At 45.2% G+C, this 25,747-nt stretch overlaps 1 protein-coding gene across 7 annotated transcripts in view; it reads left to right on the top strand.

The window, feature by feature from the left end:
* Window positions 1–25,747, top strand: part of Cpxm2 (carboxypeptidase X (M14 family), member 2) — a 110,427-nt gene that overhangs the window by 75,037 nt on the left and 9,643 nt on the right. For all 7 annotated transcript variants that reach the window (XR_015687179.1, XR_015687183.1, NM_001106306.1 and 4 more), the window contains 6 exon segments: window positions 482–632; window positions 8,070–8,158; window positions 16,967–17,090; window positions 18,705–18,901; window positions 20,355–20,534; window positions 23,122–23,419. Coding sequence is in view for 5 of the 7 variants with exons in the window: in NM_001106306.1 (NP_001099776.1) it covers window positions 482–632; window positions 8,070–8,158; window positions 16,967–17,090; window positions 18,705–18,901; window positions 20,355–20,534; window positions 23,122–23,419 (1,039 nt within the window). In the remaining 2 variants the exon portion in view is untranslated.

Here is a 25,747-nt window from a genome sequence, read left to right as displayed (position 1 = left end):
GGGAGTTTTTTTACTCTCAAGTGCCATTCCCAGTGTGGCCTCTAGCATCTTACTCATTGACTGCAGCCCTCTCCTTCTGTCTGATTCTTATGTCACCTGTCTTGTTGCACCAGCAGATCAGAGCCAGCTGCTCTTCTACCTATGAAACCCACCGCTGGGCTTCTCCATTAATGTTTTTAACCTGAGAGCACCACCCCATTCCTATTGGTCTAAATAACTTTCTGTCAGGCCAAACAGAACCTTTCCCAGCTCCAAACCTTGACCTGGTCTACTTCCTTTTAAAAAGAGAACTCTAGTGCATTCTTTTGCCATCATGATAGACTGAGATATGGGGCAGAGTACAGGGGTGATTTCTTCCTTTTTACCTTGATTCCCAGCATGCATATGTATGGCTTGATGGGACATGGGTGAATTGCTGGCTGTCTTATCTTTGAGGATGAAGATCTTAAAAAGCTTCCTCTTTTCCTTTGAGTGTCAATAGATATTTGAAGGAAACAATGAGAAGGAGACCCCTGTGCTCAATGAGCTGCCAGTCCCCATGGTGGCCCGCTACATTCGCATAAACCCTCAGTCCTGGTTTGATAATGGGAGCATCTGTATGAGGATGGAGATCTTGGGCTGCCCACTGCCAGGTGAGTTTGCCCCCTGCACTTCCTGCAAAGCTGTTTCCTAACAGGGCGACAGCTGCCTCCCAAAGATGAGTAAAAAAAAGCTGAGCCATCATTTTCCTGCGTACGCTGTTAACATATAGGATATTCAAAAAGGAAAAGAAAAACAACTTTTCATAATCCTAACTTAGAAACATGAACATTGGTGGCACTAAGCTCTCTTGACAAGTGTGGTTTTGCCTGTTGTAATTTTAAGATGATGTTTATGTATGTCGAGGTTGACGAATCACTCAATGCTGTCGCTCTGAAGTGAGAAAAAAAAAAGCAGCTAGCCATCAGCTAGCAATGTAATTTAGTGGTAAAGCATACGCAAATGTTCAAGCAAGGTTCAGTTCCCAGTGCTGTAGAATATGTTTGCCCTGGAGACATGTAGCTGCTCTCAGCATGCTTACTGTATTGAGTGCAGAGGTAGGGCAGGGGGTGGAAGAAACTTGACCTTGAGAATTTGCAGTTGCTGTCTGGAGAGCTTGGATGCCTGTGTCTTCACTGAATGCTTGCTCCTTCTACCCTCATGGCCTGATAGTCACATGATGGTATTTGGGCCTAACTTCCGGATACAAGTGGGCATTCACTAGATCCTGTTAGTGTCTGCTCCAGAAAGGTTAGATTAGGCTGGCTTTTCAGAAGGTATTGGCTTGTGTCACTGTAGACCCATGGAGAGTGGAAAGGACTTCTTCCTCCTGACCAGACAGCTCTAGGAAAGCAGCTGGCTCCAAACCCACCCCTTAGCACCTGTCAGAGCCTGCACGGATGTCACGTTCTTGTCTTCCCCCAATCAGGTTATAAGTAACAGGAACAGAAGCATGGTTCCTCTCGCCCAGATTTCTCCCCCATGTCTACACACTCTCAGGTTCATAGAGTAAACTGGAGCATTATGGGCTGTGGGTCCCCAGTCCTACCCAGCACTGCTAGAGGCAGTCCACCACCAGCTCTGCTGCTATCTCAGTAGTCACCCCAGCTCTGCCATGAACTTCCACTTGCTGTGTTTCCAAAGCATGTTTAATGTCACATTACTGTTTCTCTTGCAGTCCTGCAATCTGCATAAGCTGCCTTGCCAACTGTAGGTTGGCGGCAGTTGTTGCTCGAACTTGGTTGTAACCAGTGGAATTGCTGGAAGAGAGGCTGTGCACATTTCCGAGGTCATGAGGAGAACTCATCAGAGCATACCTGTTTGCGATCTGAGTCTCCTTCCATAGCTGGTTCCTGCTACAGCCCTACATCCAGCCTGCTGTTATCCAGAGACTTCTGGGCTCATGGTGCTCAGGGTATCTGCTGGCACAAATCTTGGCCAGCATCTGTAAGGAGGCTATGTCCCCTTTCCTCTAGGCCAAGACCCTTACTTAGCACTGTCCCATTTTTTTTCCATAAAGGGTGGGGCCATGGCTTCCCTCTATGGGTAGGAGTTCATGTGTCATTAGGAAAAGGCACAGGGCAACCTTGTATGAGTATCATGAAGTAATTTTTTCTCTGTTAGGTTATTTTTGGTGAGCATTTGAAACGCTCACAGAGACAGATAGACTGTGAAAGTGTGTACATAGTATGGTCATGGTTTCTACCTGACAAATACGTGTAGGTTCATTTTTAAAAGCCAAATTTATTTTTAAAACGTTTTTTGATATAAATCTATACACAGTGTATATAGATAGGATACATAGATGATAAACTTGTGTGAAGAGGAGGGTTGTACATACCCCAGTAGGCACAGTCTTCTGCATTTTAATGTCTTAACAACAGCTAGCTATGTAGTTTGGTGGCTTCTGTTGTTACAAAAGATTTGTGAGATTAAAAAAGAATATTTAGGTATAGTAATTTTTTGTTGTTGTTGAGGATATTTACCCTTTATGTCATAGGAAAGGAGATCTGCTTCCTGTACTTGATTCATTATATCATGTGACCAACTCTCTTGATCTGCCTGAGACAGACAGGACAGTCCTAGGAAGACCAGCCCTGGTTGGTCACTTGCCGTATAGAGTGTTACCAGTGGCACAGAATCTTCTTTGCAGGTGTTTTCTTCCCATTGATAGAAAAAAAATTCAGAAACTAGATATGGTAGTACCTGCCTGTGATCCCAGTGTTCAAGAAACTGAGGCAGGAGGATTACCACAGAATTAAAACCAACGTGGTCTACAGAGTACATTCTAGGACAGCCTGAGCTATAGAGAGACAATGTTTTAAATAACAAAACAAAGTAAAACAAAAAGAATTTAAGGTTGGACATAGAAAGGCCTTCAGGGACAATTTATTAGATCTAGAAAGAGGGAGAATACCCTAATATCATGCTTAAGGTGTTGGGGAGGAAAGGGAGTAGAAAGTCACTCTTAATAGAACACAGGTGAAAGCTACACAGTGGAGAGCTAAGATAGCACCCCAGGAAGGGGAAGGAGTGATGTGGACAGGACCTTTGTTCTTTGTAGCTTTTTCTGAAGAAAGTGTCTTAGGATCCATGAGCCTCAGGTGTGATAGCAGTGTTCCACCCTTTCAAGTCTATCAAGGTGGAAGAGTGTGTGTGTGTGTGTGTGTGTGTGTGTGTGTGTGAATGTGTGTATGCATGTGTGCTCGACCTCAGTGTCCACCAGAGGAGAATGGTGAGTGTGCTCTTCTGTCACTCTCTGTTCCATAGCTCAGGTCCTGGAGTGAGGTTGGTAGCAGGCACACCTCAGTGACCCTAAGGAGGAAATAGTCAACTTTAATATTATTTGGCTTCATTTTGTCTACCCATCAACTAAGACTTGTTCTGTTCCTTGGAATTCTGGAAGGAATGATAGGTAACTACTGTCACCTACAGCCACTGCAAGCCACTTACTGTTACTACCTTACCTGTTGACCTTGTTTAAAGCCCCTGTAGTTGGTTGCCTTTAACTTTAGGAATAGTAACAGGTAGCCTAGGGCTACCTATTCTCACTCCCTGGGCCTAGTGCTGGTTCATTTAAATCAAATTGTGGGAGGCCGGTTCCTGAACAGGCATCAAAAGCTGCTCAAAAGAGATCTTCACTACAGCATTTTAAATCTGGGTTTTGGGGTCTGCATCTCATTCAGGGGGAGGCAACTCTTCTTACTTTCTTATCTCATCCTCTGGTGAGTCCTCCTTGTCCCTTTGGCTTCAGTTTGTCCCTTGCCTATGACATAAAACAAAATGTTCTCTTTAGAGAAGAAAGGGTCTTGCCTCAATGGAGTCCAACACGGGAGGTACCTGGTAACTGCTTTTATAAACGGGTCAATGACCTCTGACCATGCCATGAGTTAAGGGCATTGTCTACCGGGGACCAAATGACCGCTGTTAGCAGGAGAGATGGCTCAGCTGTTAAGAGCACTGACTGCTCTTACAGAGGTCCTGAGTTCAGTTTCCAGCACCCACAGATGGTGGCTCACAACCATCTGTAATGGATCTGACGCCCTCTTCTGGTGTGTGTGAAGACAGCGACAGTGTACTCATATGCATAAAATAAATAAATAAAAATTTTTAAAAATGACCACTGACAACATGTGTTGCCCCAGAAGAATGTGAATACTGACCTTCACATGTCCCCAGTAGCACCAGGCCAGTGGATGTCTACAGAGTCCTTCCCTTCTGTTTCTTCTTGCCTACTATCCCTGTGAGACCACAGAACGACATGGTGACTCAGGCAGCAGAATTAGTAGGGCGGTATGTCAGGAACAGAAGGTTGGACTAGGTTAATGAAGTGAGTAGGCCGGATGAAGGATTTTAGGTGCTGTGCCTGGAGTTTTCGCCCCCTGTAGGTAAGGATTTCCACCCCTCCGCCCCCAAGGAATTACTGGGTTTTAGTATAAAGGATCTTGAAAATTAACCACGTGGAAAGAGGCAGGAAGCTGGCTTGTCGGAGCTCCATCTGTGACAAGAAAGGCACAGAGATAAAATCAGCCATTCAGGACTTCTGCTTCAAATGCCAGAAGTCCTACTCAGATTCACTTAAGGCGAAAAATTTGGCTGACAAATGAAAATTGCAGGGGTGGGTGTGATGGGCTTTAGGCAGGGGTGTGGCTAATATCTTAGGGCCTCCTTGCTGTGGTCAGGAATGTCTTGGAGCCTCTTGCAGACTGACAGGTTATCACTGCCATCCGAGTGACCCCAGAAGAAAGAGAAAGCTCTGACATCATAAGAGTCATTAGGATCAGAACCTGGATGCTGGCAGCCCTAAAAATCTGGGTTCAGAAACCCATGCTAGTTGCTCCTGTTAGAGACAAGGCACAGTAGAATGCAGAGGGAGGAGATCTAGTATGGCCTCACTGGGAAAAAACAAACAGTGAGGTGCAGTGAACCCCCAAGTTCATCTTATGGGTCCCTGACTAGAGATTTATATTTAACTAGAGGGAGGACTTACACATAATTTTGAACATTTCTTGTCAAGGTGCATCATCGTCTAGGCTCCAGTCTCTGATGTGAGGTGTCTTGAACTGGGTGCTCCTCTTGGGAGGAGAGTGCCTCCTCTGTCCGGCACAAGGCTTCCACTTTGTCGTTTTCCTAGCTTGAGATTCGTGGAGAGAATTCAGTTCCTTGGGGACCACTGTTACAGTGTTCTGGCAGCCAGAGGGAGGGACACACATTACACATTGCTTCCTTTTGAAGATCCTGGTCCCAGTGGGGATAGTAGCACTGAGAGCGTGACTTTTGTTCCAAGATCATCTCTGAGCTAGTGACAAGCTGAGCTGTGCAAATGGGCTCATGGACTGGACCTGGGTCACAGGCTTGTACCTGGGTACATGTGACAAGACACCTCTGAACCATATGAAATAGGTGCCAATGGGAGAAAGGGACTCTTGTAACATAAGGATGCCAGAGATGGCAGCAGATGGCTGATAGGCTAGCTGTGTTCTCTGGGCTCAATTCTTAACTTTTAAAACTGAGAGATGGACTCTTAAGAAATTCTCAATAAAGCTTTGTTAAGTAACAAACAAACAAAAACTGACAAAACCCAAAGAGAGTGAGAGACAAATGAAGAAGTATTTATTAAATATGGTAGACTTAGCATCATGAAAGATATTGTTATATTGATACAGTTCTATGTCTTGTCTTGGATCCTTCAACACACCGACTAGTCTTCAGGAAGGAAGGATATTTCCTGAGCAAGAAATCATTTGTACCTAGGGCCCTGAGCTTTTTCTTCAACTCCCTCTCACAGTCTCGATGGTGTAACTGGTGTTTGAGGGGGAAAAAGGAGGCTTTCAAATCCTCTGGAAAGACACCTCTGAGACAGAGGGTGAGTGCTAAATAGCTCTTAGAAAACAGCATGTTGAACTCAGTGTCAATAAATGGCAAAACCAAAAAGGGTTGCTCCTCACCTTGGCTTTAGAACTCATGGACCTGCAAAGCTCTTTCGAAAGGCATGGACAGCCCATGAGAAATAAATGGGGCCTTGGGAGAGCCCAGATGGCCTTGACTTTCTTGCCTGGATGAAATGCAGCCTCTTCCTGCAAGCTACTGCCTCCCATGACAGTTACTTGTTTCTGACAGTATTGCTAGATCGTTCATGAAGATGTAGTGCTATGCTTGGTGTCTGAGTCTCTTGTGATTCCTGATTTGTTGTATGTGGCCTCAGTTTCCAAGGCTAAAGCCGTTTCTTAGGGGCACCAGAGGGCTAGCTGCTGTGGGTGTATGAAACAGGTGCTGTTCCCTCATTCCCGCCTCTGTGATGTAGTCATTCCGTGCTGCTTCTCACACAGAGCCTGTGGAGGGATTCGTTATGATGTGGAATCTGATTTGGCTGGACTGAGGTAGGTCTATTAGATGGCTGATACTACTAGACTGGGGACTTTGGTGGCACAGATGGCTCTCTGCTGATCCTAATATCCCAGGGGTCCTTCTGTGCTACCCGCCATTGTCCCTTCTTTTGGAATGGGCCTTTGAGCCACTTGTGTGGAGCCCAAGCTGTTGTAGCCTTCTGAAGCTCTGAGTTCTCTTCGTGTGGGGTTGGAGTGGTAGCTCTGTTCTGACTGAGACTTGGTGACTGAATCCTCTAGTGGGGAATGTCAGCATGGTGAGCAAGGCCTGAGGACCTTTGCCATCCTTCCTCTGAGGAGGACATGGACATCAGGGCAGACCCAGAGTCTCTTCCTGTCAGTCTTGTTCATACTCTTCCTCCTCCTTGCCCTCTTTCTTCTGTATGGTCTTTATTTTAGAATAATATACACAACAAAGAGGAATTAAAAAGAAAAGTCAGTTAAATGAAAAGGGGGCCAGGGAGAGCAGGCTGTGCACTCAGAGCCACAGCCCCAGTCCTCAGAGTTACCTCTGTTGCGACACTCTGATCACACATCAGAGGCTGCTGTGTCAGTAAGATTTTCATCTCTGTGACAAAGTACTTATAAACAACTTACAAGGAGGGAAGATTGATTTGGGATCACAGAGCCAGAGGTTTCTGGAATATGGTTCTTGGCTCCATTGATTGGGCCCATGGTGAGATGAAACACCATGGGTGTGGAAACATGTGGTGGAGAATGCTCTTCACCATATAGTAGGCAGGAAGTAGAGAGAGAGGAAGGGACTCGGGAGCATATGTAACTTGCACAGGCGCCCCCCTAGTTCTTATAACTAGGCCATGCCTACTAAATGTTTTACTGCATTGTAAAATATGTCACTAGCTAGGGAGGTGAGCATACAAGGACATTTCATATGGAAACTACAGGTTCTAAATGTCATAGAAGGATTGGCTTCAGGGTTGGCCGACTAGGAGCTTTTGTTGTCATTGTGTCTCTGTGTCCTGCTAGTCACCAAGGTTGTACTGAGACTAGTTCCTTCATGGTGAGGTAGATACCACAGCAAGCAGGCATTGTTTCAGCATCGTTTGTCACTGTCTATTCCTCTGTGCCAAGAAGCGTTGCTTTTGTTGACACAGTCAGGTGCTGTGATAGGTTTGGTCTGCCCCTGTCACCAGGGGCATGAGAGTTCTAAGAGGCAGAAAGAGGGGATTCTCACATGCTGGGTTTCTATTAGGAAGAAGGACAAGAATGCATTCCAGCTAAGAGATCAAAAATGGGCCCATGCTTCCTAATGTCTCCTAGCTTACCTGTGTGGTTTTGAACTTCCTAAGCATTTGTTTAATAATGACGGTGGGCCAGGCACATAGGCTATCTCTTCTACACATCTATCTCTTCAACTGCTCACTATATGCCAACCAACAAGTGAAAAAGTAAGGCACAGACTGTTCAAGTGGCTTGTCCAAGGTCACACAACATCAAGTAGAGATCTACTTGTGACTGACTCTACATTCTTAATCACCAAACAGTTCCAACTCCCACATGCTTCCTGGTGACTTGGCTCTCTTGCCTCTGAGCCAATGTTAGAAGTTCAGCTCTCTGTTTCTACTGTCACCATATCTACCAGGCTCTGGGCAGGGATGTCACAAGTGACTGTGAATGAATTCAAAATCATTTTTCTGTCCCTAGATCCTAATAACTATTATCACCGACGTAATGAGATGACCACCACTGATGACCTGGATTTTAAGCACCACAACTATAAGGAAATGCGCCAGGTAAGACCACAGTGTGGGCATTTGACATGACTTTTTCATAGACCATAGGGCATGAGCCAATATGTATCACTATGTATGATCCCTCTTGGCAACCAAATGGGGACCCCTTTGGTAGGAAATAGCTGAAATGGGGCTCAAAACTAGAGTTTGTCACCGAAGTCTTTAGTTCCTAATGCTTGTGTATTTGAGCTGGGTCACTGGATGAAGGATGTTAATCATTGTAGACTTGAGGGTGAGAGGGTACTCATGGTAAAACAGTAGGCCTTCTCATGGGTCTGCATGGTGTGTTCCACAGTTGATCTCCTTTAATGTGTTCAGTCCTTTTAAGAGCCCAGGATAGTAGGGGCTATAATTACTTTCTCTTATCAATGGGGAAATTGAGTCACTGTGCTACTACATAGCATTATTACCTCTTACCACAATATTCAGACTTTTAGCTTAATCTTGGTTGTCCACCAGAGTGACCTGGAAATTTTTTATTGGTTATTTTATTTATTTACATTTCAAATGTTGTCAACCTTCCTGGCTTCCCCTCCAAACCTCCATCCCACCCCCACCCCTATTTGCCTCTATGAGGCTGCTTCCCCACCCACTCACCCATTCTATGCTCACCTCTCTAGCATCCCCATATGCTGTGGGATCAAGCCTTCACAGGACCAAGGACCTCTCTTCGCATTGATGTCAGATAAGGCAGTCCTCTGCTACATATGCAGCTAGAGCCATGGGTCCCCCTCCATGTATACTCTTTGGTTGGTGGTTCGTCCCTGGGAGCTCTGGGTGGTCTGGTTTGTTGATATTGTTGTTCTTTCAATGGAGTAGCAATTACCTTCAGCTCCTTCAATCCTTCCCCTAACTCTTCCATTGGGATTCCCATGCTCAGTTCAATGGTTGGCTGTGAATACCTGCATTTGTATTGGTCAGGTGCTGGAAGAGCCTCTCAGGGGACATCAATACTAGGCTCCTGTCAGCAAGAACTTCTTGGCATTAGTAGTAGTGTCAGGGTTTGGTGTCTGCAGATGGATGGATCCCTAGGTGGGGTGGTCTCTGGATGGCCTTTCTTTCAGTCTCTGCTTCACTTTTATTGTACCTGCATTTCCTTTCGATAGTAACAACTCTGAGTTAACATTTTTGAGAGGGGTGGGTAGCCCATCCCTCAACTGGGGACTGTGGCCATCTACTGGATATGGTCTCTACAGGTTTTCCTTCCCTTTTGTTGGATATTTCAGCTAATGTTATCCCCTTTGGGTCCTAGGAGCCTCTTGTTTGCCTGGCATCTGGGACTTTCTAGTGGCTACCCCCAGTTCCCCATCCCCCACTGCTACATATTTTTGTTCAATTTCTTGACCCTCTTTACTTCTCTCCTTTCTCTTCCTATACCTAATTTCCCCCCCTTTTGTCCCTCTCCCAACTCTTTCCTCCCTTTATCTCCTGTGATTATTTTGTTCCCCCTTCTAAGTAGGATTGAAGCATCCACATTTTGGTCTTCCTTTTTAAGCTTCATATGGTCTGTGAGTTGTAATAGGTATTCTGAGCTTTTGGGCTAATGTCTATCTATTACTGAGTACATACTATCTTGGAAAATTTATAAAATATGTATATGTGAGTCACCTCAGACACAGTGAAGGGAAAATCTTAGTGGAAGTGTTCTAGAGTTGTCCAATGCGTCTGTACAGCCAGACCTCAGAACTAGTGATTGGCATTGTTAGGAATTTGAGTACAGGTAGCAGGAATTGGTGATCAAGTGTGGTTTTCTCAGACTGACCCTGAGTCTCAGTAACTCTGAGCTGTGTCAAACTATGCATGCTGGCTGCAACACATCCCTGAGAAGGGAAAAAGGACAGCGCCTGAACTTGGTTTACTGTCTTTGATGTCCTGTTCCTCATTCACACCCAGCATGAATATTGCATGTTTCCTGGGCAGACAAAAGTGAATGACTGCTCCCCTCAGATAGGGCACCAATGAGAGAATTTGATTTCACTGAAATCCAACTTACTAAACCGAAGAGTTTATTGGGCTTCCGTACAGAATATGAGTTAGGGGTTACTTATAGGAATGTAGGTGAGACTAACAGATGCCCCAACAGAAAGTTTCAGCCCAGAATAAATAACAATTTCTTCATGGCTGTGTAGGCAGAGTCCTCCAACAACTTCACTTAACCTTCTGCTTTCTATATATTCCAGCACTTTCAAGACAGGACCACTTGGAGCTAGAATAGAAGAATTACATTCACCTGGCAGGGAGGAACAGGAGGAAATGGCTGGGCTCCCAGACAACAGTCCAATGGTCCTGCTCCTTCCTCCTATGAGGAGAGGTCAATGGTCAATGGGCTGGATCTTGAGGGTCTCTAGTTGCTTTGTTGAAAACAAATAGTGACTGGTATGCTCGGAGGACAGCCGTCTACAACACTGTGCTGGAAAGTATGCAAAGGAATTGACAATTGGAAGATCCTTAGCTACCCAAGAGTCTGACTAGAGATATGGAATAAGCAGAAATAAACTCAGGATTTCATTGGCAAGTAAGGACTCACCAAAAGCTAGTTAATGCCCCTCAGAGGGAGGTCTTGTGGGCTGAGGGGCAGAGCCTGCTGCCGGAACAAAGGTAGAAGATGTTCTGAGATCAGAGTTATCAGGCCGACCTTCAGTTCCATGGAATGAGCATGCCTGGCTTGTCTCCCTGTCATTTAACTTGAGATACGCATGGCTTCCAGACACCTGTCAGCACAGACAGAGAAGTGGGATGTGCTAAAGAACTCCTCTTACTGTCTTGCTCTTCAAAAACAGAGATAATGTGCTTGGACTTGAGGTTTGTGACTCATGCCTGCTGCTCCACTTTCTCGGGGTATTTTTATGACTCTGCCCACCATTCTGTCTCCGGAGCTCTGGTGGGTTAACACAGCCTTGCTTGATGAGTGTCCCAAGGCACCTCTTCACGCCCAGAAGTGAGACAAGTATCAGTTCAGGTGGCATAGTCAGCTTCAACTGTATATAAAGTGAGATGACTGCTTAGAGTCCCTACTACTGAGCCCGTGAAACAGCTATCCTTGGGGTCCTCTGGGGAGAGCTAGCAGTATGTGCTTTATACATGAGATGGCTATGATAATTCCCGCTCAGGAGATAGCAGAGCTAAGAGGACTCAGGGTCACCAATACAGCCACCCTGGGTCTCCTCTGAAGTCTTACTGCCCAAAATCACTGAGTTGGAAACTGTCCAGGGAGCATTTCTCAGTCCTAGTTGAGTACTTGGGACAGAAGCCATTGCCATGTAGATTGCTGTTCTTGGAGTTGGATGAGAAGACTAAATTGCTAGCCCTCTCCCTGAATGGAGTCTTCTAGGTGGCTGTAGGAATATTTGTACCTCAGAGAGGATAGTTGGCTTAGCCTACTATGGGAAGAGACATTTATAGCCAACAATAAAATGAGGGGCAGCAATAAGAAGGAACCAAAAAACAAAACAAAACAATGGAGATGCTCTTCACACTGTGAGAGGACAGCAATGAGAGTGTGGGTCACTCCCATGCAGCCTATGCCTTTAGAGTACTGAGATACATGGCTTATGTTCCAGCAAGAGGCAAAGAGGTGGTTCCAGCAGAGGGAGAGGGCAAGAGGTGGGGAAGGCAAAGAAGAAGGTGAAGACTACCCAAGCATCCATATTTTGAGGCAGAGAGAGTCATGCCAAGAGAACATTGGAGGCATTCCTAGTGTGTGTATTTATAACTTCCTGGTTACTTGTTTAAATATACATTTTTTTTCATCTCCTTCACTTGGAATGATGGGGGCCATGTCCCTGTCATTTATCACAAGTCTATAATATGAAATTTAGCATACACGTGCTTCATGTCATCATTGCAGTCATGACTAATGGGGGGACAGGTGAGTTGCTTGCTCGTGGCTGAGAGAAGCTTTGGCTATAGCTGGGACCAGTTGGTATCTGGATCATTGACAGACTTTAGCAGATAGAAAAGGAAGAAGACTGTCTCTGTCCAAGCAAAGAAGTCAGTAAGAGTAAAAGGGGTAAGCCAGGGTATCATGTGGGTGCTGGGAGAGAAGACAGGTCCTAAGTGAGCTGTGTTCTCACCACATGTGGAGAGAAGGCTAGTGAGCCCTGTCACAGTTTCTAGAAAGGGGACTTTTGGAATTGGGGTGTATGAGGAGCAGTATTTCTGAGGAGGGGAGTTGACCTGAAGCAGCTGTTTGGGTATATTTAAGTTGGGTCATATGGTATGTTCTTGTTGAGGAATGGCTTTCCTTTCTCAGGTAGGAAAGGTATAGGATCCCCAGGAAAGGATACCTTGTCTTTGGTTTGAGACATGATATGGCCAGGCCCTGGATGTTCAGGAGCTGCAGGGTGGCTGTTGTTTAGTGCGATGCAGGTAGACAGCAGTTAAGAAGGAAGCAGGAGTTGTAGAGCAGCTGGCTGGCAGTACTGATGCAGGTGGTGGGTGAAGATAGCAGGGACACTGGGCTGGAGGGAGAGCTGAGCCCGTCCCCATGCTGTTAGTCAGCCTGAGCATGAGGACAGGTGGTGATGGTGGGAAGCCAGGCCAAGCAGTAGGCCTGGCAGTCCAGATAACCAAAGTTCTGACCCATGGATGGTTTTCACCGTGCTTTTTTCCCTCTTCTTTCCATGGGAAGTTCCATTTTCATTGGATTAGAGGTAGTTTCTGAAGAGAAGGGGAGAAAACTTTTCATCTTCTGCTTTAAACAAATTTTTAAAAGAAACACTTTCATTCACTGGACCAGCATCCTTTTATCAGCAGAACTCCAAGTCTGAAGAATCCTCCCCAGGGGTTGGAGAGATGGCTCAGCCGTTAAAGGCTAGGCTCACAATCTAAAATATAGGAATCCTCCATAGACTCTTCGCACTGGTGAGTCAGCAGTTTTCACATCTTCCTTGTCCCAGCCTGTTCACAGGTTTACTAAAGTCCAGAGATTGAGGAATTTCTAAACAATAGAAGTTGATTTTTCATAGTTCTTAATATTGGTAGCCTAGAATCAAGGCACCAGCAGATTCTATGCCTAGTGAGGACTGCTCTGTACTTCCAACATGGTACCTTGTTCCTGGGTCATCATGTGGAAGGTGGCAAGGCAAATGCCCTACCTGGTTTCCTCCAATCCTTTCATAGGGACACTCATTCAGCTGATAAGGGGAGAACCTATGTAACTTAATCACCCCTGGAAAAGTCCCCGCCCCCACATATTATGGAATTGGGCCTTGAATTCCACCTTATGAATTTGGGGAACACATTCACCCAAACTACAGCAATAGGTTTCTATCCCTCCAGTACTTGAACTCCTGTTGACAGATTCTGCATAGCTGCGATTAGAATACAGCTCTGCCTTTGTCCCATATCTCTCGGTGATGGTTCCCTAGCACAAGCTCCTCTCCCCACCCCATCCGCCCCCACTCTCCAATGCTGCCACATGAGCTGGTGAGTGAATGCACTGTGGTTTACCAACCTTCTCCCTGCTTTGAAGCATTTGGAAACCTCCCAACTTTTGAGTGTGCCAAAGTAGGAAACATGCTACAACAAGTGTCATCATGCATATAATTTTAGCATTCTTCATGGACAGTTTCCTTCAGATATATTACTGAAAATTGGATTACTAGAAAAGCATCTTGTTATTGTATCTTCTTCATCAAAGGAGAGAAAGAGAGGAACCCAGACTTCAGTGGATATTAGGATGGTGGTGTACTTTCCTATTTCGGAGGTGAATGAGTTCAGCAAACCCTATCTCTACTGTGTCACCTCCTTCCACCCCGCTCCAAGGAGCTGTTTTGACATTCTTTCCGTACTTGCTTTCCTCTCCATTATATAAAATTTTAACAACTAAAATTTTCCAATGTGTTTGGGCTTTGAGGAGGCAAGTGCACCATTATGTGTGTGTGTGTGTGTATGTGTGTGTGTGTATAGATGTCTATGTATAGATATGTATACACACACACACACATACACACACACACACACACACACACACACACACACACACACACAAAGATGTGTCAGACCTGGTGAACCTGTTTCTTCAGCCCTGTGTGCTCTGAATCCTGAGGAAATACTACTCCATACTCCGTTTACAATCAGAACCCATATATTTACCATAAAGGCCTTATTCTGGCTTGGTTTTTGTTGCTGCATTAAATACCATGACCATAAGAAACTTGGAGAGGAGACATTCAGAGATGTCAAGGCAAAATCCTGGAATCAGGAACTATAGTAGAAACTAAGGAGGAATGTTGCTTACTGGCTTGCTTCTCCTGGCTTGCTCAGCTCCCTTATACAGCCAAAAGTCATCTGCCCAGGGATAGCTGAACCCTCCTACATAAAGTAGCAATCAGGAAAGCATCCTATACATATGCCCACAGACCAGTCTGAGGGAGGAGGCAGTTCCCAGGAATGTCAAGCTGACAGTCAAGATTAGCCATCACTGACCTGGACATCATAAGAAGAGTGCTCTTTTCAGGACCAAGTAGTTACATTTACTTGGAGTTACATTTAAATAAAAGGGCTCCTCCCCTGAAAATGTGCAATGTTCCCGTGTTTGCAAAGAGAAAGCACATCCATTCTCGTGACCTTCCTGGGAATGGTGCCACCCAAGATAGTCTTGGGGTATTCCAGAGTGATACTTAGGTGGGAGAATTATAAAGGGCCTTCCCAAAGGTTAATATTCTTCAGATGTTCGTGTTCTTCTGAGGGAAGGTTGATTTTGGTATGAAAATCCAGTTACACACAGTTTATTTAACACCAACTATGGCAGAGAAAGTGGGATTGGGATAAAGTACAAGGAAGAAAGGAGATTCTAAAGATGTGTAGCCCAAGAGACTTCTTGTATCCATTGCTAAATGTGTCATGGTGACTGTCCGGGAGAAGATGACGTCAGTCTTCCTCCAGCATGTAGGGTGCTTCAGCGCTAGCTTCACTAAAGAGAGACAATAACAGAAAAGGGGAGCCAGGCCTGTGCTTGAGGCTTATATCTGTTACCAGGTTAGCAACGAACTACCTAGACCCTTTCCTGAAGAACTAATCTTTGGTTTGAACTCAAGACAGTGGTTTACTTGACAATCAGGACCTGCTGAGGTCCTCGTCTGCATGTGACTTCACTGGAGGGACTAGGCAGGGACTCCAGTGAGTGTGCTGTGGCCGTCTTTCATGCTTCAGAAGAAGAAAGGGGCACATGCAGCTCCATCCTGTATTTCAGAGTGGCAATGCCCTTCTAATGGGTATGACTGTCCATCACCCTTGCCAGGATGTTCTCCTCTGCTCTGCCAGTGACTTAGTGTCCCTTCTGTTCTTAACATATGGCCCTGAAATGATTCTTGAAACTCTCCAGTCTTTATTCTCTGTATGGTGTGGTGGGGAGCGGGATCCTCAGTAAATGATAGAGAAAACAGTGTTCTTTAATCCAGGGTTTGGTGCCTGGGGATTGAAAAAAAAAAGTCTCACCCAGCAAATCAGTGCTCATAGGCACCAGTCAAGGATGTGAGGTAAGGCAACCTCTGGAAGGGGTATGTCTCTTGTCCCCTGCCCCCAAAGCTTATTCTCCTAGTAGAGCTCTCATTGCCTTCCCTGATAGCCCACATCATTCTACAGACTAAAGCTGTCTGTAGACGAGCTGATCTTAAAGTCACAGACCATGGTGTGTGGGTTCGATCACCATTTGGCCCTATGAGGCTTGTGTCCATGGCCAGCACATGTGGTCCTTACTTAGCCCTTATGAACTGAATCATCCCTTGTCTCTTTCTGCTGCACCACCAGCTCCAGAAGGGCAGGAACACCTTCTTCAGGTGTGCGGTGATTATGAAAACATACTATCAAATAATTCCTATTTGCACAATTTGATCTCCAAGGAGACTGATTCAGACAGAAGGAAACCACAGTGTGAAAGTCATGGCCACAGCTAGGAAGGTGCAGACTGCAGCTAAGGAGCTGATGACAGAAACCAGGAGGGTGATAACCATGTATCACATCTGAGAAAGGTGAAGATCCCAACCCAGGATGATGCCTTACTCTGTTGAAACTGTTGGAGCGGAAATGACAAGCAGCTTGCTAGTAGCCAATAGAAGTGCCTTGTTTGTAGTTCTAGAGGCTAAAAACTTAAGTGCAAGGTGCTGGCAGATAGGTGCCTATTGAGGGAGAGCTCACCTACTAGTTTATATGTGTATCTGGCCTCTCCACACATATGGAGAACACAGATCCTCTGTCACCCGTGTGACATAATTAACATCTAATGCTTCACTTCTTTTTATAAAAAAATTATTACGTTTATTTGTAAGGTATGTTAGGATATGAGCACACACATGCATCCGTGCACTTGCTGCAGTCACATGACATCTTGTGAGAGTTGGTTTTCTCCTTCTAGTATGTGGATCCCTGGGATAGAACTCAGGTCATGGTATTCACCTACTGAGCCGTCATGATGGATGCAATGCTTCCCCTTTTAATTCTCTTGCCTCGATTGGATTTCAGCTGAGGGACACAGGCATTCAGTTTGTAGCAAGAGACTGTAGCTAGAATAATCAAGTATGCTAGGAGTACAGGACCAGGACAGGCAATGGCCAAGAGCTTCTTCTTAGGGTCGATGGCCAAAGAATATGTTCTGGCTGGAAAGGTGGGTGTAATCCTGGGAAAAAGGGGGCCAGGGATGGTATTCTGGACAGGTACAGTAGTAGGGCTGTGGGGAGGAGGAGAGTGCTGGGGTAGGAGGCTGTGGCAATTGCTTCCTTTTGGTGGGTGCTGCTTTTTTTTTTTTTTTTTTTTTTTTTAGTGTAGAGTCATCACGACTCAAAACCTGTCATTTGCCTTGTGTTTCAGTTGATGAAGGTTGTGAATGAGATGTGCCCCAATATTACCAGGATTTACAACATTGGCAAAAGTCACCAGGGCCTGAAGTTGTATGCAGTAGAGATTTCTGACCATCCTGGGGAACACGAAGTTGGTGAGAAAGAGTTTGGTTTTAGTTTGTTTGATGCTGCTGTAACAAGCACCATGACCAAAAGCAGCTTGGGAGGAAACCTGTTTCTGCTTACAGAAACTGGAAGTTTACCTGCTTACTATCCAAGGCTAGCTGGGAAGGAGTTTGAGCAGGAGTTGGAGGCAGGAAGTGAGGCAGAGGCCATGGAAGGATTCTGCTTATTGCATTTCTCTATTATCTTTTTAATTCAGTCCAGCGCCACCTGCCTGGGGCGGTGCGATCAATGGGCTGGGCCCTCCCATGTCAATGAGCAATTAAGAAAACGGCCACAGGCCATTTTAATGTGGGCATTTCTTCAGCCGAGGTTCCTTCTTCCCAGGTGACTCTAGGTTTCTCTCCGAATGACAGCTGCTGCTAACGATGTCAGCTCCTCTACCAAGACAACGGTATCCCAAATTAAATAGCTCCTTACCTAACTTGAAGGCATCTCCCCCACCCCACATCCCTACCCCATATTCAAGACACCCATCCCACAACCATTTGACGAAAACAAGTGGATTTTAGTTCCATGCCCCTCAGATCTAAGAGCTGTGAAGCTCTCTGAGCTAGAAGCACCCTCCTTTGCTGCACAGAGACTGCCACATTCAACTGTGCTTTCTGCTTCTGAGGTCAATCACAGGACAAAGGAGAAAATGGCTGGATATATGACAGATTCCTCTTCAGGGAGAATATTCAGGGCTCCAATTCATGAATGGCTCAAATTGCAGGGGCTTCCTTCTTTTTTGAGCAATGTCTGCATTGTCTTTACAAGGTACCCTTCTTTTGGTTATTTTCTCTTCAGCCTTCACTACTCCAAGTCCCTGCAGGCTGGGTGAACTCTGTTTTCCTGTTGATAAAACTGGCCAGATTCTCAAAATCCACTGAAATTTAGGTGCAAAGATATATCCAACTTGTTTGACTCCACTGTTCCTCCATGCCTCTGCCTCAGGACTTCATCTCAGGAGTTCTTTCAGGGGTAAAGGCCTTACCTGTGCATAAAACCATGTTTCCTCCCACATAGAAGCTTGACAAAGGGGAACAAAAATGAGCGTGGTCAGCCATGCCTAGCAGGATAGTTGAGTCTGTTAAGCGGCTATCACTAAATAGTCAAGATGGCATTGTTTATAAACGATGGGAATTTATTTCCTATAATTGTGGACCCTGGGAAGTTGAAGATCAAAATGCCAGCACATCTGGAATATGGCAAGGGCCAGTTTTCTGTTCAACCCTTGCAGGATACAAGGCAGTGGAAGGCTTTATTCTCACAAACCATTCTACTGAGATACTAATCCCTCATCTCCTTCTAAAAGCCCTACTCACTTCTTCATACTATCCCAGGGCCTTGACTTCAATACTAATTTTGTGCACACACGCATGCACACACAAACACATACCTTGTGGCTCTAGTTGTTCAGGCTTGCAATTTAAAGTTTTTCTTATCTGTTTGAGCATTTGGATTTAAAATAATTATCCCAGTATAATTTTGGAGGCTTATCTGAAAGGAAAAAAAGTATGGCTGTAAGGTTGTTTGTGTCCTTCCAAACCTCGCCAGGCCCCATGTGGATGCCTGCAGGAGCCTGTGTGTCTGTCTCTGTCAAGGTGAGCCCGAGTTCCACTACATCGCAGGGGCCCATGGCAATGAGGTTCTGGGCCGAGAGCTGCTGCTGCTGCTGCTGGAGTTCCTCTGCCAGGAGTACTTGGCGCAGAACACACGCATCGTCCGCTTGGTGGAGGAGACTCGGATTCACATTCTACCCTCCCTCAATCCTGATGGCTATGAAAAGGCCTATGAAGGAGTGAGTATTTTGTACCCCCGCCCCTTCCAGCCAGAAACAAGCATGATATCCCAACTCTGAGGCATGCTTAGCCCAGTGCACAGAACCCCCACCCCGCCCCATTTTTGATGTCAGTGATGTGTGTGTGTAGGTGTGCATGTGCATCTGTGTATATGTGCGTGGGGAGGCCTTAAAGATGATGTTGGGTGTCTTTCTCAATAGCTGCTCTACTTTAATTCTTGAGACAGGGTCTCCTACTGAACTTAAATGCACTGATTTGGGTAGACCAGTTGGCCATTATGTCCTAAGGATCTACCTGTTTCTATTTCCCAGTACTGGGATTGCAGGCACATACTGTCACTCCCAGCTTTTTACTTGGGTACTGGGGATCTAAATTCATGCTTGCTCAGCAAGTACTTTATCAACCGAGCCATCTTCCCAGCCACTTTTCCTTCTTTCTGAGCATCTCTCTGTTGAAGCTGGCAGCCTGTGTCTGCAGTCTTTTGCCTGTAGGAGCTGTTTGCCTTCTTTCTGATTGTTTCTTTGCACTGTAAGGTTTCTGGGGGACACACAGCAGGAATTAAAACTGATGGTGACACTGACAGAGGTGTATGTCCACAGCCTAGAGTGTCCATATGAGGAGTGCCAGTATGACATACCCATGGCATAGCACCTCAGGTTGACTGAATGCTTTTGAGGTTTTGGTTAGTATCACTAACATTCTTACATGTTCCCTAGTGATGACTGTTTTGATTATTCTGGGATATTGTTTATATTTTATGTTCTAATTATCATATGTAATTTGTATAAGTCACATGTATATATAATTGCATTAATCAAGTCATGGACAAATAGTGATATTTCACAATATTTGGGATAAAATATAGCACCATCTAAATGGAGGTTCCTGTCAAATACATCCTTAAAGTGTAGCACTTAGTCGTGTTTATTGGTTCTGGCACAAATGACTCCCTGGCTAGTCAAAATAATAACTCCCATCAAAGTACTAACCAGGCCCAGCTATGCTTAGCCTCTAAAATCAGGTAAGATTGGGCATGTTCATATGGTCATAGACACGCCACTAAAACCAGAAATCCAGGCAAGGAAAGGGGAATAGTACCCCATTGATAGTAAGTGATGCCCCAGTTCCAGAGCATCTTCCTTTCAGAAGGTTCAGTCATGTAGTGGAAGGCGATGGGCACGGAGAGGTTTAAGAAGAGATCCAAGGCTTTTTGAGATTGACTGTATGGCATGAGTGTTCCTCTGTGTGTCCATCTTTGAAGTGAGGTGACTGTGTTGTCTGTGGTTTATCAGATATGCACAGTAGGTTTTTCTGTATTCTCCTGTGATATCTTTTCTGGGGCCAAGAACATTCAGAGACTTGGAAGACGCGCATGGCAGACAGACACAGACACATCACACATCTGGGTTCTTCTGCAGTCTGAGAGCTCTTCCCATTCTGAATCTTCTCCAGGGTTCCGAGTTGGGAGGCTGGTCCCTGGGACGTTGGACCCATGATGGCATTGACATCAACAACAACTTTCCGGATTTAAACACGCTGCTCTGGGAGGCAGAGGACCGGCAGAACGCCCCAAGGAAAGTTCCCAACCACTACATTGCCATCCCTGAGTGGTTTCTGTCTGAGAATGCCACAGTGAGTGAAAACAACTCTAATTTGTGCGTCAGAGGAGGGTGAAAGGTTGCCTGCTGGTATCTGCAGAGGATATAGCACAAAGAAGATAAATACATCTTTCTTATGTTTTCCAACAGTAGAAAACAGTTCTGGGTCATTACTACCTTTCAAGCTGGTTTTGTGGAGATTCTTTGTAGAGTCATTTGATTGATCTTCTATACCTATTTGTAAACAAACCAACAAACCACCCCCGGAATGCAAGAATTTTTACTCTCATTTCCTTATCCTAATTATACTTTCACCAATTGCTAGGTAAAGACAGTGCATACATATTATATATATATATATATATATATATATATATATATATATATATATATATATATATGATGGCGTTCTGGTAACATGTGGCCTTTCGCTTTTGCTAATGTGTGTACCAGAGCACTGAACGAGAGAGTTCAAAGCGCATGGCTCCTTCCAGCAAAAGGCTGATTACTTAGTGTCATTGTCACATCTGTAGATAAACAATCTCCTCATCGTAAGGTGGAAAAGACTGAGCAATAATATTCATCAAAATCAGGAATGAGACTTAGGAGCATAAACTAGGTCAAAAAATCGAGAAGACGAGTAAAACCAAACAGTAAGATTTCTGTGTCTTCATGTTCAGTTAAAACAAGTCTCTTTTAGGGTGGGGAGCCTTTTCTGTGGGAAGCAGTGGGCTGGGGGAGGAAGGGGCTGACGTCACACAGGTGCATAGCAACTACTACTGAGACTTGGGTCTTGGGTTGAGCTGTGGCTTCACAGCGCGGGCCAATATTGATTGTGTGCTGTGAGCTGCGTTCCGTAATTAACCTGACGCAGGACTTATGGGATGCTTCAAGCCCAGAACCAAGTTTAATGAAGCCCAGCAAGCACACGGCAGCCCTGAGTCAGCATTTCTGTCTGCTCAGTAAGTGGCCTTCTGCGCTCCTCTGCTGGCAACAATGTTGTCCTGCTGAAATTATCTTCATGTGACAATTGGTCACTTAATTATAATCAAATACATATCTGCATTAAACCACATCGACCTTTTAAATTCATCTTTTAACATTATCCGTTTTCCTCTTTAATAACTCCCCCCCCCCCCCCATAAAAAGTCAAACGTACAAAAGTGAAGGAAGCTGTAGTGGGCTCACAAGCCCTCAGGTCAGCAGTGACATGCGCCAACTCACGCTTCGTCCCAAAGCAGACGTGTCGTCATGTGATTTTGTTTGTAAATGTTTTAATGGGCATCTCCAGAGGACAGGAGCCATCCTTCACATCCACAGACAGTACCACTGTTGTGTTAAAATAAGTCATGTCTTTTCCAGGTTTATTGTGTCCGTGTGAGGATGCACATAGGCCATGGCACGCCTATGGGGTGGGGTCAGAACAACTTTCAGGAGTCAGTTCTCTCTTTCTGCTTTGCTCAGACCGGGTCTTTCCTGCTGTTTCCACCACACTGGCAATACCTCAGGCTAACTGACCAGTGAGCTCCTTCTCAGTCAGGTCTCTTGTCTCTACCTCCCATCTCATAGGCTGATTACAGATGTGGAAGACCACATGCTGATTTTAAGTGGGTTCTGAGAATTCAACCTCAATCAGGCTTGTGAGGTGAGACAAGCAGTTTTATCTGCTGAGTCCTCCTGGGTCCCAAATTAGGTTTCTTTGGTTGGTTGTTTGTTTTGGTTTGATTTTTTTGTTTTGTTTTGTTTTAATCGCAAGGCTAGGGTTAAGGCTAGAGATCCCATTTCATTTCTTATACCAATCAGTCAACCCCGCCTCCCCATTTCTCTCATTCCACTTCACCCCCATCCTCATCTGCTGAAATCTAGATTCAAATGAAGCCCGCTCCTTTCTTTTGTTATGAAGACACTTTATGTCTCCGTTAACAGGCCTCCCTCCATTTCTTCCTCTTCTCTGCTGTGTTGCTTTTCTCTGCCTATCACCCTTGCTTGTGCATGAGCGGCTGGGTTTACTGCCTCTGGGAGCAAAGACTGTGTTCCTGAAATGTCACAGCCTTCTGTTTTCTGGAAACTGAGAGTGACTTTAAGACTGACATCCACAAACTCCGGCCCACACAGCCCTGCCTTTCTGAGCACATTTGCACTTTGTTCATGGTGTTTCCTTACTACAGGAACAGAGCTGGGTTGCAAGGACAGAGCCCACCTGGCCCACAAAAGCCCAAATGGTCTAGCCCTTTGCAGAAAAAAGTCAGCGATGCCTTGGCTAGCAGCCTGGTCAGATTGAGGCTTGTGGTTTGGGAGTGCTCCTGCTTGTGTGTCTTTCTCAAGCTGTCTGTAGTTAGTGAAGACTCCAACCCAGGAGTTCATTGGACTCATGGAATGATGATACGTTAACCCCCAGTGAAGAATTTACTAGAATATCCTATCGTGAAAGCGCAACATTTCCCTGGACTTCCCTTTTTTAATCCATTGCTTCTAAAAAGCCCAGTTTCCCCAGGGCACAGTTTGAAATTTTGAATATTGCTGAGATTACTCCATAAAATTTCTAATTTTTCAAATACTTGCCTGTTTTGAAGGCTAAGGAAGCAAAGCACCTTCTGTTTGTTAAATTTGTATACTCCCAGGTGGCCATGGAGACCAGAGCCATCATTGCTTGGATGGAGAAGATCCCGTTTGTGCTGGGAGGCAACCTACAGGGGGGTGAGCTGGTTGTAGCATACCCCTACGACATGGTGCGGTCCCTGTGGAAGACCCAGGAGCACACCCCGACACCCGACGATCACGTGTTCCGCTGGCTGGCTTACTCTTATGCCTCCACTCACCGCCTCATGACCGATGCCAGGAGGCGAGTGTGCCACACAGAGGAATTTCAGAAGGAAGAAGGCACCGTCAATGGGGCTTCCTGGCACACCGTGGCTGGAAGTACGTCTTAGATCTATCTGCCAGTCTAACATCAAGTCCTCAAGGACCACGGATGGGGCATTAGTTACTTTGCTTGTTTCCATGGCAAAATATCTGACAAGAGCAATTTAAGGGGTGCACATGTGTGTGGGGATGTACAAGCATGTGTGTGCACACACATTTGCATGTGGGCATGTGTGTATGTGTGCAGGTGTATTGACATGTTTGTGTGCATACATATGTGCGTGTCTGTGTATGTGAGCATGTGTGTGTGTACATGTGCATGTGCGTGTGTATATGTGTATGTGTGTGTGTGCATGTACACGTGTGCATGTGCATGTGTGTGTGTGTGGTGAGGGTATGCTGGCTCATATTTGAGGATGCAGTCTGTTATGGAAGGAATGTGAGGCAACTGGTTATATTGTATGCATAGTCTGGAAGTAGAGAAAGATGGATACTGATATTCAGTCACCTTTTTTCTTATTGCTCAGTCCAGGAACTCAGGGGATGACAGGGAATATCCACAATTAGGGTTTCTCACCTTAATTGACACAGTATAGATAATCCATCACACACAGGGGTGTGTCTCTTAGGATTGTAGGTTCTCTCAAGTTGGCAATATTAATAATTGTAGATTCTAGTCCAGAGTAAACCAGGCCTCTCTGCCATATGCCCTCTCTCCATTAATCAGGATTTTCTAAGAGGATGAACTGATAGGATGAATGAATATATACATATATATAGGCTCGGGTTAGAGCTTGAGATCCCATTTCACTTCTTATACCAATCAGTGAATCCCCTCCCCCCCATTTCTCTCATCCCACTTCACCCCCACCCTCATCTGCTAGATTCAAATGAAGCCCACTCCTTTCTCTTGTGTTACAAGACACTTCATGTGCCTGTTAACTGGCCTACCTCCATTTCTTCCTCTTACAGGCTTAGTACCTTACAGGTTGTAGTCTGAGTAAGTCTTTCTCCTGACAGAAAGGGGAAGAATCAGATGGTTGTTCAGTCCCTATCTGGTGCTAGGGCCATGGGAAATTCCCAGAGAGCTGTTGGTCTTCAATCTATGTTAGAATCCTGAAGACACAGGTTGTAATACCAGCAAAAGAATGCTTCACTGACAGGACAGATGCTCTTGCCAGCAAGAGTGAGGCAAACAGGCAAAGAGCAAAAGCTTCCTTCTTCCATGTCCTTTCATGCAGGCTGTCACCAGAAGGTGTGGCCCAGACTTAGGGTACATCTTCTCACCTCAAATGATCCAGTCAAGAAAGTCTCTTAAAGGTGTGCCCAGTTGTTTGGGTTTTAGATGATTACAGATGTAGTAAAGCTGACAAAGATTAGCCATCGAACTCCTTATTCTGCTCAGCATGATGGTCAGCAATGGCTTCCAAAGCATTGGGCTCAGCATTTCCCAAAGACTATTCTTTAACCCTTTTACTGCATCTTCAGAGATGGGTGTAGCTTACTCATGTTTATGAATGAGAGGGCATGGAGATGGCTGGAACTCTGCTCTATCAAAAAACTGGTAGAGCTGGAATTTGTCAGGTCTTGCCCTTAGCCACTTAGACATTTGCATTTCATAGGACTGTAGATGGGAGAAAGAAGCAGGGCACATCGCTGTCAAATTTAGGGCTCATTGCTTAGAACCACCAGTCTAGGGGATGTCTGAGATTGTGAGTCTGCATCCTGGCTCAGGTGTGATGCAGCCGAATTCCTGTGTCCTGAGATGGCCATGCGATGGAAACAGTCACATACATCTGCTGCCCATTGGCTAGCTATCCAGTGTCACCAGTGCCATATGTCAAAACCAGCTGTGCATAACCACCACATGGACCTGGAGAGGCTTTTCCAAGATACCCCCAAATCACATGGCAGCAACCAGAGAGCCCCATAGTTTCCATGCCAAGGTTTGCAAGGGATGAGACTAGCAAGTTGTCTAAGGTCATCTGCAAGAGTTTAAGGTTCCAACAAGACACAAACCATCTTTTTGTTCTTGATAGTGAGAGGACTGTCAAGGCAATAATGGAGTTGAATTTTTTTCATATCTAATAGTTCAACTTTGGCTTCAATAATTCAATAATGGATGGCCTTAGATAAATTTTCTCTTAGAAAAAACTTTTCTATTAGAAAAATTGAGCTTAAAAATGTGCTGATGTTTCCCTCTATGATATATTAGGATCACAGAGAGAATGTATGTGGATATAATTCATGTCTGGCTGATTTTAGAAACACTCAGCCTAAGGTTTCATTCCCAATGGCCTCCCCTTTATCAGGAATGCTCATCATGAAATCCCTATGTAACGTTAGCTTTAATTGTCAACTTGGCATGACTTGGGAGGTGATCAA

The sequence above is a fragment of the Rattus norvegicus genome, chromosome 1 (genome assembly GCF_021556685.1).
Source record: "Rattus norvegicus strain SHRSP/BbbUtx chromosome 1, alternate assembly SHRSP_T2T, whole genome shotgun sequence".
NCBI classification, from domain to species: domain Eukaryota; kingdom Metazoa; phylum Chordata; class Mammalia; order Rodentia; family Muridae; genus Rattus; species Rattus norvegicus.
The sequence above is the reverse complement of the archived record's forward strand: the minus strand, read 5'-3'. Positions and strand labels throughout refer to the sequence as shown.